The sequence below is a fragment of the Miniopterus natalensis genome, chromosome 4 (genome assembly GCF_054644295.1).
Source record: "Miniopterus natalensis isolate mMinNat1 chromosome 4, mMinNat1.hap1, whole genome shotgun sequence".
Lineage (NCBI taxonomy): Eukaryota > Metazoa > Chordata > Mammalia > Chiroptera > Miniopteridae > Miniopterus > Miniopterus natalensis.
In genome coordinates this window covers 19,742,863-19,760,977 of record NC_142084.1, presented here as the reverse complement: position 1 = coordinate 19,760,977, position 18,115 = coordinate 19,742,863, and the positions used below count along the sequence as shown (strand labels likewise).

The window sequence follows — 18,115 nt, the reverse complement described above, 5'->3', positions numbered from 1 at the left end:
TTACCCATTTTTAAATTGCTTTGTTTGTCTTATTATTGCATTGTAATTGTTCTTTATATATTCTGGATAGAAGTCCGTTATCAGATATCTGATTTGCAAATATTTTTGCAGTCTGTGGGTTGTCTTTTGTCTTACTGGTATCTTTTGAAGCACAAAAGTTTTTAATTTTGATGAAGTCCAGTTTAACAGTTTTTTTCTTTTCTGATGTTGCACCTGAGAAATTTTTGGCTATCCCAAAGTCATGAAAATTTTCTTAATGTGTTTTCTCCTAGAAGTTCTATAGCTTAGCTCTTAACATTTAGGTATATGATTCCTGTTGAGTTAAGCTTTTTGTATGATAAAGGTCTAGATTCATCTTTGTGCATGTAGACATCCAGTTGGTTCTAGCATTGTGTTTGTTGAAAAGAGCATAATTTCTTTATTGAATTGCATTGGCATTTTTTTTCAGAAATCAGTTACATAAGAGTTAGCATTGCCCTGGCTGATGTGGCTCAGTTGGTTGAATGTCGTCCCATTCACCAAAAGGTCGCTGGTTCAGTTCCTGGTCAGGGCACATGCCAGGTTTTGGGCTCAATCCCCAGTAGGGGGCGTGCAGGAGGCAGCCAATTGATGTTTCTCTCTCCCTCTCTCCCTCTCCCTCTTCCTTCCTCTCTCTCTAAAATCAATAAAAACGTATTTTTAAAAAGTTAGCATTTATTTCAGGACAGTGTTTTACTCATTGACCTGTATAGCTATACCTCATAGTCTTGATTATTAAAGCTGTATGTGAGCTTTGCAAACGAGAAGCTTGAGTCCTTCAACTCTCTCTCTTTTAAAATTGTTGGGTATTCTGTGTTCTTGGCATTTCCATGTCATTCTAGTATCAGTTTCTCTATTTCTTTCCCCCACAAAACCCCTCTTTGGATTTTGTTGAGTTCACATTGCTAGATCAGTTTAGGGAAATTTGCCATCATCTTCCAGTGCACGAACGTGGAATCTCTCTCCATTTATTTAATCTCAGTTTTCAGTATAAAAGCCTTTCATGTCTGCTTTTTTAAAATCTATTCCTAAGTGATTGGAATTTTTTTAATTTCATGTTTGGATTATTCTTTATTAGTATATAGAAATACAATTGATTTTATTTATCCTCACCGAGGATATTTTTTTCATTGCTTTTCAGAGAGTGTGGAAGGGAGAGAGAGGGATGGACGGGAGAGAGAGACATTGATGTGAGAGAGACACATCAATTGGTGACTGGGGCCAGGGATTGAGCCTGCAACTGAGGTACGTACCCTTAGCCAGAATCAAACCCGGGACCCTTCAGTCCACAGGCCGATGCTCTAACCACTGAGCCAAACAGGCTAGGGATACAATTGATTTTTATATATTAATCTTGTAACCTGTAACCTTGTTGAGTTCATTGACTAGTTCTAATAATGGATTTTTTATGTGTGCATATGTGGATTCCTTAAAGACATCTAAATACAGAAGTATGCTGTCTATGGATAAAAAACAGTATTTTTTTCCTATTCAACCTGTAGAGACATCTGAATACAGGAATATGCTGTCTATGGATAAAAAAACAGTATTTTTCCCTATTCAACCTGTAGAGACATCTGAATACAGGAATATGCTGTCTGTGGATAAAAAAACAGTATTTTTTCCTATTCAACCTGGATGCCTTTGACTTCTTTCTGTCTTATTAAAGGGCATATATGAAAAACCTACAGCTATCTTCATGTATCTTCATATATCTTCATAAAAAAGACTGAATTGCTTTCCCCATACACTTGGAAACAAGGCAAGGATGTCTGTCACTCTTACTTCTATTCAACATTGTTCTGGAGGGTCTAGCCAGTAAATTATTAGTTCTCTTTTATTCCTAGTTTGTTGAGAAGTTTTTATCATGAATGGGTGTTGGGTTTTTCAAAAGCCTTTTCTATATCTATTGAGATGATCATGTGTGTTTTTGGTCCTTTTTTGAGTAATAGGGTGTATTACATGAATGGATTTTCTGATGTTAAACCAGCCTTATATTTCAGGGATAAATCCCATGTGGTCAGGGTTTATAATCCTTTTTTATATATTGTTGTATTAGGTTTACTGATATTTTGTTGAGGATTTTTGCTTGTATACTCATAAGTGATATTGGTCTGTAGTTTTCTAGTGATATCTTTGACATTGGTATTGGGGTAATAATGGCCTCATGGAGTGACTTGGGAAGTGTTTTCTCCTATTTTTGGAAGAGTTTGTAAAATACTGGTATTATTTCTTCTTTAAATATTTGATAAAATCTACCAGTGAAGGCATTGGTGCTTAGACTTTTCTTTGTGGGAAGATTTTAAAAACTGATTCAATTTTTAAAAATTATATGGCTCTATTTAGGGTGAATGCTTTTTCTTGAGTCAGTTTTGGTAATTTCTGTCTTTCTGGAAGTTTATTCATTTCTTTCAAATTGTCTAATTTGTTGGCATAAAGTTTCTCATAGTATCTTTGTAATATTTCTGATTTCCGTAGAGTTGGTAGTTACGTCTCATTCCTGATTTTGGAAATTGGCATCTTGTTCGTTTTTTTCTTCGTTGGTTTGGCTAAAGGATTGCCAATTTTGTTGACCTTTTGAAAGAACCAACTTTTCTTTTTTTTTTTATTGATTCCTACTCTAGTCTATATTATTTCTTTTATTCTGCTTACTTTAGGTTTAGTTTGCTTTTCTTTTATAATTTCTTAAGGTGGAATTTTAGGTTATTGATCTGAGTTGTTCTTTTTTAACATAGCTGTTAAAAACCATTAATTTCTCTCTAACCACTCCTTTAGTTGTATCCCATAAATTTCGATATGTTTTGTTTTCATTTTTGTTAAGTTCAAAATATTTAAAATTTCCCTTATAATTTCTTGTTTGACTTTTGGATTATTTAGTTGCATGTTAATCAATTTTCAAATATTTCAGAATTTCTCAAATTAATTCCATGGTAGGCATTGAATATACTTTGTATTCAGTTTTTAAATATTTATTGCAACTTGTTATATACGTGTTTTTGTACAGCCTGTGACCTAAGAATGGTATTTAGATTATTAAAGGGTTGTTAAAGAAGAAGACTATGTGGCAAAGATAGTATGTGGCTTGCAAAACCGAATGTTTGCATTCCACTTGATAATGGTATATAATCCTTTTTATATGTTGCAGTATTTGGTGAGCAGAAAACATTTGCCAACACTTGGCAGAGCATATGGTCTACTCTAGAGAATATTTCATGTGCCTTTGAAAAAACTGTGTATTCTGATGTCATAGGAATAGGATCTATGGATTTCAGTTAGATCAAGTTGGTTGATAGTATTGTTCAGGTCTTTTGTCTTAATTTATTTCTAAATGTTTTATCAATTATTGAGAATGGGAGATTGAAGTTCCCAACTATTGCTATTGAATTATTTACTTCTGTTTTCAAGTTGGCTTTTGCTTTGTGTACTTTGTGGACTCTTGTTAAAGTGTACAATTCGGTAACATTCAGTACATCCACAGTGTTGTGCAGCTATCACTATTATCCATATCTAGAACGTTTTCATGATCTCAAACAGAACTCTGTGTCCATTAAACAATAATTCCCCATTCTCCCTTCTTCTGCCCCTTGGGTAACTACCATTCTGCTTTCTGTCTCTGTGAATTTGCCTATTCTAGTTCCCTGAGTGGAATCATATAAAATGTATCTGTCCTTTTGTGTCTGGCTTATTTCACTTAGCATAATGTTTTCAGGGTTTATCCATGTTGTAGCCTGTAACAGAATTTCATTCCTTTTTAAGGCTGAATAATATTATATAGTATGTATATACCACATATTATTTACCTTTGTATCACCTGATGGACATTGGGCTTTTTTCCACCTTTTTGCTATTCTGAATAATGCTACTATGAACATTGGTGTACAGGTATCTGTTTGAGTTATATACCTGGGAGTAGAATTGCTGAGTTTTATGGTAATTTTGTTTAACTTATTGAGGAACTGTCAAACTTTTTTCCACAGTGGCTGCACCATTTACATTTCCACCAGCTGTACATTAGGATTCCAATTTCTTCACATTCTTGTCAACACTTTTTTTTAAAAAAATAGCTATCCTAATGGGTGTGAGGCGGTATCTCATTATGGTTTAAAAGCCACTTTGTTTTGAGATTAAACTCCTTAGTTGGTCACAAGTTTAGAAGTAAGATTCTGCCATTTCTTAAAAGAATGGTGTTTTTGTGTGTATGATATGTGTTTGTGAGAATACCAAAAGACTGTCTGTCACATTATATTTTTCCAGGAGCCCCATGTTTCTAAAATCAGTTAAATTTCAGGCTCCCCAATAGTCTTGTTAATATCTGAATAATGTGTTTGCTTTTTCAAGGTTTAGAATTTACCCAGGAATTTTGTCATACTAGTTTGCTTGTAATTCATAGAATCTGCCTTTATTTAGAGCAAAATGTCTCGGAACACGAATTTCTGGATTTGAGTTCCTGCATCTCTACTTACTTGCTTTGCAACTTAGGGTAGCTTTTTAAAAAAATCTCTAAGCCTAAGTTTCTCCATTTGTAAAATAAGTAGAATATATGCAAAGGGATTATTAGTATATTGATTGAATGAAACAATATATGTACTGATCTTAGCATACTGCATCAGGTAATAACCAATAAATGATATTATCATCTTCCTTCTGAAAATACGGACAGTATTTACCCCAACAATCGTTTTCCTTTTCTTCTCTCTCCCGATTCTTTAGAGACCAGATAGTGCCGTTTGTTAGTGTGGTATGTTAGGTGTTCCTTGGAGTACAATTTGTCTCAGCTGAACAACTGAGTCCCTTTAGAGGAACTTGGCACATGAGTCTTCTCATCGTCATAGATGTGTTTTTTCACCAAGATTTTTCTCATTTCAGTCCTATTTTGTGTGTTTTCTTTTTTTCTTTGACAGAGAGGTAACAAAAGGAAAATCAGAGTTAAACTGCAGTGCCTGGAGTCACCAGTTAATATATCCTTTGCCTTGAGCAGAGGCAAAGCTTTTCTTTTTGTTCTTTTCATCCTAACTAAAATTGTCTTTTTAGTTTTGCTTAGCAGTTTTCCCCTACAAGCTTCTTCTCATTCTTGGCTCTAGCTTCCCCGACACTATTCTTATAACTTCCTGTTACTCATTTGTATGTGTCTTTGGTTATGGACCCCTCCTTGTTCCATTTTTGTATAAACTTCTTTAAAATCTGAGCTGTTAGGATTTCTCTCTATGGGTCCACTTTGATTTATTGTTTTCTGTTTTCCCTCATCTGAATTCTTTGCAATTGAATAATCAGAATTAAATTTTAAAAGTTAACCAGTTCTTTTGCACTGCATACATAGGCCATGTGAGCACTCTAAAGTTTTTCTTACATGTTTATCCCTGCTTTTTTTTTTTTTAAATCCTCACCCAAGGATATTTTTTCCATTGCTTTTCAAAGAGAGTGGAAGAGAGAGAGAGAAAGAGAGAGATTGGTTGCCTCCCCTACTGGCCCAGACCAGGGCAGTGGGTCGAGCCCGAAACCAAGGTATGTGCCCTTGGCCGAAATCGAACCCGGGACCCTTCAGTCCTCAGGCCGACACTAACCACTGAGCAAAACTGTCCAGGGCAATCCCTGCTTTTTTAAAAAGTAAATTGAGGGTCCATGACTTCTGTCTTATTACAGCTCCAAAGCAGACACCCTACTATCACTGGAGGAAGAGGTTCCATGGCCCTCTCACCCACTGTGTCCATTATGAATTGTTGACTTTTACACAAATAAGAATTTGGTCAGTACAGATGGATGCTCCTTGACTTAAAATAAACCCATTGAAAATTGAAAATGTTTTAAGTCAAAAAAGCACTTCATACACTTAATCTACTAAACATAATAGTTTTCACACAAAATACCAAGGAGCACCATGCAGCACATTTGCTGCATTGTATGTTGAAAGTATGTTTAGTTTCATAAGAAACCGTCAAACTGTCTTCCAAAGTGGCTGTACCATTGTGCATTCCCACCAGCAGTGAATGAGAGTTCATATTGTTCCACATCCTTACCAGCATTTGGTGTCCTTGGTGTTTTGAATTTTGGCTATTCTAATGAGTGGCAGTGGTATCTCACTGTTATTTTAATTCACATATGTTTATTTGCCATGTGTATGTCTTTGAGGAGGTGTCTGTTATGTCCTTGATCCATTTTTTAATTTGGTTCGTTTTCTTGTTGAATTTTAAGAGTTCTTTGTATATTTTGGATAACAGTCCTTTATCAGGTATGTCTTTTGCAAATATTTTCTCCCAGTCTGTGGCTTGTCTTCTCATTGCCTTGACAGTGTCTTTTGCATAGCAGAAGTTTTTAATGAAGTCTGGCTTATTGACTATTCCTTTCATGGATCATGCCTTGGTATTATATCTAAAAATTCCCCACCTTATTCAGGGTCATCTAAATTTTCTCCTACGTTCTCTTCCAGAAGTTTTATAGTTTTGCATTTTACATTTAGGTCTGTGATGCATTTCGAGGTAATTTTGGTGAAGAGTGTAAGATCTGTGTCTAGATTAATTTTTTTACATGTGAATGTCAGTTGTTCTTGTACCATTTGTTGAAAAGATGATCTTTTCTCCATTATTGCCCTTGCTCCTTTGTCAAAGATCAGTTAATTATATTTATGTGCGTCTATTTCTGGGTTCCCTTTTTTGTTATTTTGATCTATTTGTCTGTTTTTTTTAATCTTCACCCGAGGATATGTTTTTATTGATTTTTTTTTTTTTTTTTTTAGAGAGAGGAATGGAGAAGGAGATGGAGAGAGAGGGAGAGGGAGCGGGAGAGAAAGAAACATCAATGTAAGAGAGTAACATCAATCGGTTGCCGCCCGTATGCACCCCGGACCTGCATATGTGCCCTGGCTGGGAATCAAACACGCAACCTTTTGGTGTAGGGGACAGTGTTCCAACCAGCTAAGCCACATTGGCCAGAGCAATCTGTCTCTCTGTTCTTTTTTCACTACCACTCAGTCTTGATTGCTACAGCTTTATAGCAAGTCTCTAAGTTGGGTAGTGTCATAGTGTCAGTGTTCTGATTTTGTTCTTCAGTATTGTGTTTGCTGTTCTAGGTCTTTTGCCTCTCAATATAAACTTTAGTATCAGTTTGTTGATATCCAAAATGATTTGCTGGGATTTTGCTTGGGATTGCATTGAATCAATGATAGACCATGTTGGGAAGAGCTGACATCTTGAGGTATCATGTTTATGAATATAGTATAGCCACTTATTTAGTTCTTTGATTTCTTTCATTACAATATTGTAGTTTTTTCAAAGATCTTGTACATATTTTTTTGTTTGATTTTTACCTAAGCATTTCATTTTTTGAGTGCTAATGTAAATGGTAATGAGTTGTTTTTTTTTTTTTAGTCCTCACCTGAGGACATATTCACTGATTTTTAGAGACAAGGGAAGGGAGAGAGAGGGAGGGAGAGAAAGAGAAAGGAACAGAAACATTGATGTAAGAGAGAAACATCTATCAGTTGCCTCCTGAATGCTCCTGGAGCAGGGATTGAACTTGCAACCTAGATATGTGCCCTGACTAGGAATCAAACCTGTGACGGTTAGGTGTACGGGCTGATGCTCCAACCAACTGAGCCACACCAGTCACGACAGTGGTAATGAGTTTTCAATGCCAAATTTCACTTGGTCATTGCTAGTATATGAAAAGTGATAAAGGTTTGTATATTAACCTAGCATCCTGCAACCTTGCTGTAATTATTAGTTCCAGGAGAGGTTTGTTTGTTGTTGTTTTTGTTTGTTTTGTCAGTCTTTTCAGTTTTTCTATGTAGACAGTCATGTCATTTGTGAAAAAAGACAGTTTTATTTCTTCTTTTCCAATTTGTATGCATTTTATTTCCTTTTCTTGTCTTCCTGCATTAGCTAGGACTTCCAGTATGATGTTGAAAAGGAGTAGTGAGAACATCCTTACCTTGTTACTACTAACCTTAGCAGGAAAGCTTCTAGGTTTTCACGATTAAGTATGTATGATGTTAGCTGTAAGTATTTTTGTAAATGTTTTCTTTATCAAGTTGAAGAAGTTCCCCTCTATTCTGGTTTGCTGAGTGTCTCACTTAGTTTTTTAGTTCAGATTTTTGTTTAATATAATTTTAGAGATACTGGTATAGTTAAATCTTTTAGGATGCTGAAACAGGTTTGTCACTGCAAATTTAAACCTGGATTAGATCCTGCTAGAAAACAATTTAAAATGTGATGTTGGTGCCCAGCCAGGTGTGGCTCAGCAGTTGAGCATCGACCTATGATCCAGGAGATTGCGGTTTGATTCCTGGGCAGGGCACATGCCTGGGTTGTGGGCTCAGTCCCCAGTAGGGGATGTGCAGGAGGCAGCTGATCGATGATTCTCTCATCACTGATGTTTCTATTTCTTTCTCTCCCTCTCTCTTCCTCTCTCTGAAATCAATAAAGATATACTTTAAAAAAAAAGTGATGTTGGCTATCCTTGTATTTGTGTAATTTTTTAAATTGTCATATTCAAGGCATTTTGGAGTTTGTTTTTTGGATACACACTCAGAGTTAGGAAGGACGGTGAGACTAAGTGAAATATCTGAAAATTTTCTTTTTTATATAGTGCTTGGGTTGGGTTAAAGGGAAACACATAAAGAATCTGGAGTTGTCCAGCACTAGCAGGTTTGGCTTAGGAGAGCCAATATCACTTCTTTTTTAAAGTATATCTTTATTGATTTCAGAGAGAGGAAGGGAGAGGGAGAGAGAGAAATGGAAACATCAATGATGAGAGAATCATCGATCAACTGCCTCCTGCACATTCCCTACTGGGGATTGAGCCCACAACCCAGGCATGTGCCCTGCCCAGGAATCAAACCGCAATCTCCTGCATCGTAGGTCGATGCTCAGCTGCTGAGCCACACCTGGCTGGGCACCAACATCACATTTTAAATTGTTTGGCTTAGTGTCAGCACTCGGACTGAAGGGTCCTGGATTCAGTTTCGGCCAAGGGCACGTACCTCGATCGCAGGCTCACTCCCTGGCCCTGGTGAGGGGACTTGCAGGAGGCAACCCGTCGATATGTCTCTCTTACATAGATAGTTTTTTTTCTCCCTTTCACTGTCTCTGAAAAACAGTGGAAAAAATATCCTCAAGTGAGGAGTTAAAAAAAAAAAAGAAAAGAATCTGGAGTCTTATGATAATTATTCATTAAGTAATTTAATTAAATAATTAATTAAATAATAATTTACTTAATCATTCATTAAATTATAATTGTTCATTAAGCATATTTTGTTTGGTTTGTTCACAGATGTTCAGCCTGTTGCCTATGAAGAGCCCAAACATTGGTGTTCAATTGTTTACTATGAATTAAACAATCGTGTTGGGGAAGCTTTTCATGCATCTTCTACTAGTGTGTTAGTAGATGGATTCACAGACCCTTCAAACAACAAAAGTAGATTCTGCTTGGGGTTGTTGTCAAACGTTAATCGTAATTCGACAATTGAAAACACTAGGCGACATATTGGAAAAGGTAATTTTGTCATTTCTCTGCATTCACTTGAATGCTGTCTTTGTTGTGCTTGCTGTGTCCTATGCAAGGTGCTGGAGCATACAAAGCTTAAGGCTTAGCCTCTGCCTCAAGTTGCAGATATTGAAGTAAAGATATAATTAGTCCTCTTTTCCTTACCCTGCTTCATTGTTCTTCATAGTACTTAGGATCTGAAAGCATATTATTTCTATGTTTATATTTTTAATTATTTTTCTCCACTGGACTATACGCTTTACAGAAATCTGCCTTGTTTACAGCATCTTCAGCAGCTAAAACAGCGCCTGGCTCATAGTAAATACACAAGAAATATTTGTGGGATATATGAATGCTGTGGAAGGATTAGGATTTTATAATTACATTTATGGAGTATTTTGGGTTGAGATGATGTGTAGAAATTTCCATTATGTTGGAGGAAAAGGATTTACAGGTAGGAAATCCAGTTTGAGTGATATAAATCTTCAATAGCTTCACCATCACCCCTCCCACCTTTTAATTCAGATAATGAAGTTTTATTTATAATTTGTCCTGCAAGATAGTTACCATAACAAACAACTTCTCACTGCAATGAAATGTCAGTCTCTTGTATCAAGTGGTCAGGAAGGAAGTCTGTCCCAGGTAAAGTGTATTGCCTGTTTCTTAACTTTTGTTTTTACCACTTGCTGCTTTTTGCTTCTTTGACTTGAGAAAATCTTAGTCTAAATACTGAACAAAAGGTAAATAACTATAATTGTAATGCAATTTCTTACAGAAGGGATTCAGAAAAATACTATGGCCAAAAATAAATTGAAAAGAAAGTTCTCATTCTCTTTTGACTTTAGCCAACTTGATTTTTTGGGTGAAAGGGCTCACTTCTGTGCACTGACTTTATTGCTAGAGTAGAAAAAATCAAGAGAAAGCTGCTTGGTGAATTCTGGAATTCTGGAACCCATTTGCACTTTCCCCAAAGTATATTATACAGTTCTAGGACCCTTTCTCCTATGGCTCATTTTAAGTTGCTTAGGAAAAAAGTTTTTAATGTCACAGCCTAATACAAGTCTGTGACTCCCGTGCATGCCAGTGGTATGTATGTACAAGGATGGCCTTTTTATCACTGTTTGCAGTAGTGAAAAGTTGGGAACAACTTCAGTTTAGCTGTGTAATTTGAATTTTTAATATTTTTAAAATTGTAACTTCATATTTATATTTTAAATTTTTATTTTAATCTTTTTTAAATGTATTGATTTGAGAGAGGAAGAGAGCAAGAGAGAGAGAGATTTATCATTCCACTTATTTACGCCTTCATTGGTTGATTCTTGTATGTCCCCTGACTGGGTGTGGAACCTGTAAGCTTGGCATATGGGGTCGATGCTCTAACCAGCTGAGCTACCTTGCCAGGGACACAAATATTTTTTTAAAGGAAAGTAAAATAAATCTGCCATTTAAAGACTCCTTTTTGTGACCTTAATTTACATATGTGCCTTAGGGTTTTTTTTGTTTTGTTTTGTTTTTAATGTTACTCTTCCCTCCATTAGCAGAAGGAGTGTAAAACTCTGCCAAATGACTTGTGTGATAGTTGATAGCACCAAGCATTCCTTTGAAAGGACTCATCCTAAGGCGCTTTTGTGTGTGTGTGTGTGTGTGTGTGTGTGTGTGTGTGTGTTTTGCCTTTGCTTTCTCTCAAAGAGATGATAAGTGATTGTTGGAAAAGGTAAAAACTATAAGATCTGATAATCTAATATGCTCCCAACTTGAGTCTTAAGTCTTAGTTACTGGAGGACAGTTTTAGATTTAGGTAGACATTAACCTCTTGATTATCTTTGGCAGTGTAAGGCCATCTAGTGGTACCTTTTATCTAAAGACCGTGGGGAGTTTGCTATGGATTAGTGGGTGGGTGTTCTGGGTTGCATTTCATACTGCCTCTTTGGTTTCATTAGACTGCTTTGTTGACTCTTGTCATGCCTGTCTTTTTAAGGTGTTCACCTGTACTATGTTGGTGGAGAGGTGTATGCAGAGTGTCTCAGTGACAGCAGCATATTTGTACAGAGTAGGAACTGCAACTTCCATCACGGCTTTCATCCTACCACTGTCTGTAAGATTCCCAGCAGCTGCAGCCTCAAAATTTTTAACAATCAAGAGTTTGCACAGCTTCTGGCTCAGTCTGTCAATCATGGGTTTGAGGCAGTATATGAGCTCACCAAAATGTGTACAATTCGAATGAGTTTTGTCAAGGTAAGTGGGTTGGGACCTGTAGCTTAATTTGAGTCACTGTGAATATGTATATTATATGTCTGTAGGATATAATTTTTAAAAAGCCATTATTAAATGAAAGGTGGTAATTTTGACCTGATTTATTGGTTTTTAAATGAAATTCTTGAATCTATAACTTCAACCACATGATAAGTCTATGATTTTATTTTATAAACCAGACATAAAATGCACAATACTGATTTTGATGTTGAATAGGGGCTGAGTTTGTAAAGAATTTAAGTTAAAGACTAAATTGCTAGAGAGCATTTAATATTAACATTTCTTTTGAGTTCCCTAGCTTTAGCAGTTTCAATTATTATTAGATCCCATTAGAGTAACTTAAAGAATTCTTTAGGATACTAAAATTATTTTCCTTGTATCTAAGTTCTGTTATTGAGAATTGCAAAGTTTAAAGAACTTTTCAAATTTATCATTTACTCTTGGCCAGATTTTATTGGCATTCCAAAGATGATGATGGCTCATGAACAAAATTTGGGAAGAATTTTAGTGATCTATTTAAGCAACCTATACTTGGTCCTTATGGATTTAGCCCAAGAAGAACAACTGTCAAATGCTATGTATGGGTGTTTTCTTTTTGGCACTTAGTCCCACAGTCCAGTGCTTCCTTGCTGCTTTGTTATAGGTCTGTCATAGGCATCAGTTTATCAGTAGCCTTGAAGGCACTCATTTCCTTTCCCTTCTGTAAAAACATGACTTTTGCATAATCTTTTCTGCCCCCGTCCCTGCCCTGTTCCCCTGTCCCAGCTCCCCAGACTAATTTTCCTGGGCCAGAACTACTGCTATAAGTGGTAAAGCAGAGAGTTTGATAAATACAGGCAAATAAAAGTACAAAAATGTTTAATCTTTATCTGGAGTTTTAGGATAAAGTGTTCTAACTCAATTCCTCTCAGCAATTTCCCACTTTAAAGGATAGTTGATATGTGATTGCCACTTAAATTGCAATTGCATGGGTTAATCACATTTTACAATGCCTTATTTGATATTAAAAAAACACCTGGAAGCAAAAAAATGTTGATGACAAAATCTGAAGTGAGAATTTATCTCACTGCAGAAATATTAATTTTTAAGTTATGAGATATTGCACTTTAGAAAGTATTAACTTTATAAAATTATAAGAAAAAGAAATGTGAAACAGTTTGCTCCAAGGGTTTCTATTAATGGAATTATATGTTGTTAAAAATTCATTTATCTTTCAGTAATGCAGCTATTGTGTTGCTTTTAACTCCATGGTAAATGCTAAGATTGGTTTTGTGATTATTTTTTTTTAAGTACATTCTGCATATGTCTACTGTTAAAGTATGTTTTTGTTAGTGTGCTAAAATTGGTTTCAACTGGTTGACAGTTTAAAGAGGTATTTGCTATGATATCTGTTCATTTTCCCAGGGCTGGGGAGCAGAATATCACCGGCAGGATGTTACCAGTACCCCGTGTTGGATTGAGATTCATCTTCATGGGCCTCTTCAGTGGCTGGATAAAGTCCTCACTCAGATGGGCTCCCCTCTGAACCCCATATCTTCTGTTTCATAGTGCAGAAGTATTCACTTCAATTATATTATTAGTGGACTTGTTTTAATTTTAGGGAAACTTTCAGTACAGATACTGTGAGCTTACATGGAAAACAGCTTATTTTTTTTCTACATAATTGTGACCAATACATTTGTATTTTGTGATGAATCTACATTTGTTTGTATTAATGTTCATGCGATTAATTCTCAAATTGTTGTGAAAAATACAGAAAAATTATTGTGCCCCAGTTCAAAAGTTTGGCATTAATCTTAAACTGGAACATTCTTTTGCATTATTGTCTCAAAAAAATTTTTTAAAAATTTTGTTAAAAAGTAAGAACACATAATGAAAAAATTACAATAGTGTAATAAGAGGGTATACTGTAAAAAGTCTTCCCTTTGACTCTTGATCCTCAAGAAGCTGTACTTTTACCAGTTTCTTTGTCCCACCAACTTTTAAAAAAGCTAATTCATTGTTCTATAAAAGCATATAGTAGGGGCTTAAGAGAAACTATAAAAAAAATCTTTTGAAGGAACACTATGCACTGCTGTAACAAGTAGTGTCCAGTAAAAGCAAAGTGATAGTTTTCTAGACGACATCATAAAAATTACACTTAATACAGCTAAATGTTTGTCAGTGTATTGTGACTTCACTCAATATATCTTTTGTAAGACATTTCCTTTTTTTAAAAAAAATTGCCAACAACAGATCTCTAGTATGTGTCATTTACTCAGAACCTCTCATAAGTACTACGTTATAGCTAGTGACAGCGCATGCACAGCCTTGTTCAGCTATGTTTGCTGCTTTCAGCTGGTGTTGCAAGGACTCTAATTTTGACATGCATTAATCTTTTATTTTGCACTTTGATGGGTGACAGTTTTTAGTGTAACCTTTTGTGAAACACATTCAAGTAACTTGGACTTAGATGCTCGTCCTTACTTCCTTGGTACCCCTTTTGTATTAACAAACACTGCAATTTATAGATTACAGTTGTAGGAAATTAATGCTTTTTTTTAGTTTTTGTTGTATTTTCAGCCTAGATTATAATACTGTTATTCTGTAGCTCCAACTTAAGGTGCCTTTTTAATTCCAGTTTTATGGACATTATTAATGTTGAAAAGTCATGTACTTAATCTCATTGCTCTTATTACATCAGTCTCCCCATGCAAGGACCTGTGTGCTGTAGCCATAGGAGCCTCTTCAGTCTGGCCCCAAAGATGGGAGTACTGGTCTGATACTTGAATGAATCAGCAGTGGTTGTTGAGATAGCTGATTTTAAAACATTCACGTGTCAGTTACCATGCATGCTCTTTTTACTTTTTTTTTTAGCACTATGTGAATTCTAATCACCCAGAACACAATCCTCAGAAAGGAAAGACAAGGAAACTCCAAAATATTCATTTAATCAGTCATGCTTAAAGGCTTTGGGTAGAAGATTCTACCTCTTTTTCTAGGGAGCACAGATGGACTCTTGGTTATGGTATGAGAGCAAAGACATTATTATGAAAAAAAGTGACCTAATTTACCTATCAGAAGAAACTTATTTTCTGGTACCTTGTGTAAGTACTATATGGAGTCATGTCAGTCTTGTGTTTAAGATGTTAGTTTGGTTTGACTTTCCACCTTACCCTCTCTGCTTTGTGAGGAAGTAAGTGCATTTTTGAGGAAAGGGGAATGTGATTCTTTCTGTTCTCTATGACATTTATTTATTGCGTCTACAAAGTGCAGCCAATGGATGGTTTTCGTTCTTTCAGGTGAAGTGCCTGCCATGTGCTTCAGCTCACAGCCCTTTGCTGGATGAAAGGATACTTTCTGACAGTTACCTGAGCCTTAAATATATGTTTTCCATGATATGCATTATCAATCTTCCATAATTGTGTCAGCAGTATAAAAGAGGATATATTTGCTTAGTGAGAGAACAATTTTATTTACTCTTTTTTTTTCTTTCTTTTTTTACTTACCAGGCTCATGGCACAATCTTTGGAACAAATTTATAGGAATAAAATACCCTGGTTGAATGACAGATACATGTAATCAACTTCATGGGGCTTGAACTGAGGAAAACTATTGAATTGTTTTATCGATACTTTTAATTGAGTTAATTAAAAATTGTTTTTATTCATGTCACAGCTTTCAAAGTTAGCAGGATTTTATGTGAATGGCCTTTTCTGTGTTTTTGCTAAGGAGCTGTGTCTTGTGAATGACAGTACTGAAGCTATTAACTGTTAAGAATTTCATGGAGAAGTATAAGCCTGTTGTATTTCCTGAAAATTGTCAATTCCACACTTCTGGATTTTAAGTGAAAACTTAATCTGGCTGCTTCTATGATTCCCGAAGATGTCCATTATCCATGGATAGGAAATAAAAATTGCCAGTAAGATTTTAAAAAACTAATTAAAAATGTGATCAATGAAAAGAAAGTACCTTTGAAAGAAACCATTTCAGAAAATTACAGTTTTAAGTTTTTATTTAATATCCAGAATGGTTTATAAAACAACACCATTAAAATAATCATTTTATAGCATGTAGAACATATTAATATATGCCAGCTGAAAAGAGAGTCTGGGAATAATAAAATTATAACCAATTTGGTAAATGCAAAAAGAAGAATAGCATCAAAATTAACTTCAGTAGTGAATTAAAGCAACAAAAAGATGTTGATTGAAATACACACACAGAATTTGACTAACAGCATTACATAAAAGATATTACAGTCTGGTTGGTATTGCCTGACTTAAGGTGTGAAATGAAAACTAGTAGGCATGTTATTGGTCTATTGAAGCTAACATTTTTTTCTTTAGAGAAAATTTAAGGGAGACATCAAGCAAAATGTAAAATACATCAAAACATAAACAATTTTTTAAATGTTATTGTTATATAAGAAAACTGTGGTAATAGAATTGGCTGGGTTTCTGAGGTGAAATCCACTGTAAGATTACTAGATAGTTCAATAAGCTACACCTAGTAGTACAGAAAGGGGATGCAGCCATATACTTTTCATACACTTGAGAGCAAGACATCCTTTTAGGATGTAAAATGATCAGTAAGTATTCAGATCTGAAATGTATTGTCAAGACAAGAACTGGGGCTCATAAAACCTGTATTTGAGGGTACCTGTGGGAAACACTTCCCCTGCAATAGTGTTCTGCCGGGGGAGAAAGTTTTTATAAAAAATCAAATCCTACCAATAGCAGACTAAAAAGTTTGGTAGTACCCGTTTAAGTGCTGTGCTGCTGTTACAGAGAGTATCTAATATACCAGTTTGGATCCATTTCTTCACACTTTTTCTAGTTGTCTGCTTAATAGTACTTTGGATCATTCTCGCTTTCCCATTTAAATATATTAGTACCTAATATATCCTACCTTAAAAAGGAAGAATCTTTTGATAATTATTGAATTCAACTTCCAATGATGACTTAAATTTTGGACCTGTTGACTTTTAAGAGAGTCAGAGCCCTTCTGTGTTGTCTTCGTTAAAGCCTCAATCTCTCGTAGGAATATAAATGTTTCCTCCTCATACTCATCAGCTAGATAAGCATGGATCTTTGAAGGTAGTAGATAGCCTGGTGATTTTAGAAGTTTGGTGATTTTTATGGGAGCGAGTTTTCCTAAGCATTGATTTATGGATGGTCTCCTCAGATATTAACTAGGATAACTTTTTGGGGGTAATCTCAGGTTCGATGCCTGTTTTTTCCCTGAACAGCAGCCTTTTCCTCATTGATGCAGGTAGGATTCTGGGGAGGTTTTCTTCTTACAGAAGATCTATGTATGGATAGTGATAATTCAAGGCATCACTTCTGCATAAACAATTTCACTTGCTGCACAGAAACTTGGACAGTTCTTTGGAATCCATTGCAGTTCAGGTTCAGAGTGTCCTGACTCTAAGAGGTAACAGTGTTTATCAAGCCTTTGTTATACTGGATTATTCATAATAGAAATGTATCTTCTAAAATACAACTGTGTGATAATCAAAGTATTACCCGAAAATTGGATGGTTTATAAAACCAATAAGAGAGATTTTACATATTAATTTTTTTAAAAGTAAGAGCTTATGTTATAATATTTGCTGGTAGCAATTGCTGTAAAACCAGTGAGGAGTTGTTTTGTTGAAAACATTCTTCTGTCATTCGTGGCAGAGTGAAAAAGGTTTGTGCGGTTCTCGTCTAAAGAATTCTGTTCTTAATGTTCTTAAAATCGTCATCCTATGGTCCTGTAAGGTTTTATTTGAAGATGCTGTTTTTAAAAAGTTCAGAATTTTGTGTACAGGTAGATTTTTATCCCATTAGTAGTGCTGCCTTAATACCAGTTGTTGTTAGCTATAACCAGACTCCAGTGAGGTAAACAAGCCCAGGTTCTTTATAAAAGAAAAAATCTTCTAGGGTCGGCTTTCCCATTGCACGTGATATTGCCTTGATTCATTCACAAAGACTTTTAACTGTAGGGACTCTTGAAGATAATAGTTGGGCAAATGGTTTTCTTCTTAACCTTGTTGGTTAAGTTGCATTTTGAAAATTCCTTATTTTAAAATTAGATAAGATCGTAATGAAAAGTGGATGTTTATGTACCTGCCCATGTTCTCTTAAGAAGATATTGCATATGCAGATGATAAAGACCAAACCAGTGGCTGCACTATAGGTCTGCTTCTTGTATGTACTTGTTCTGCTTCTGTTTGTTGTAGAAAGTGAAACTCTAGCAACATGCTTCCATTCTCTTATCTTTTTGATACTTATAAAAATGTATTAGGTTTTACTATATTGTGCTTTTCAAAGCCATAATTCTTAAGAACTTTGTTTTTGCATATTGTTTGCTAATACTTTATTTTAATAAACCTCAAAACCTG

The 18,115-nt window shown here is 35.3% G+C and overlaps 1 protein-coding gene across 5 annotated transcripts in view; it reads left to right on the top strand.

Moving 5' to 3' along the window:
• SMAD5 (SMAD family member 5) overlaps positions 1-18,115 on the top strand; it is a 45,811-nt gene extending 27,696 nt beyond the window's left edge. For all 5 annotated transcript variants that reach the window (XM_016197519.2, XM_087816360.1, XM_087816358.1 and 2 more), the window contains 3 exons: positions 9,283-9,504; positions 11,474-11,730; positions 13,153-18,115. In XM_016197519.2, coding sequence (XP_016053005.1) covers positions 9,283-9,504; positions 11,474-11,730; positions 13,153-13,296 — 623 coding nt within the window. In that variant the 3' untranslated portion in view covers positions 13,297-18,115. The remainder of the gene's footprint in view (positions 1-9,282; positions 9,505-11,473; positions 11,731-13,152) is intronic.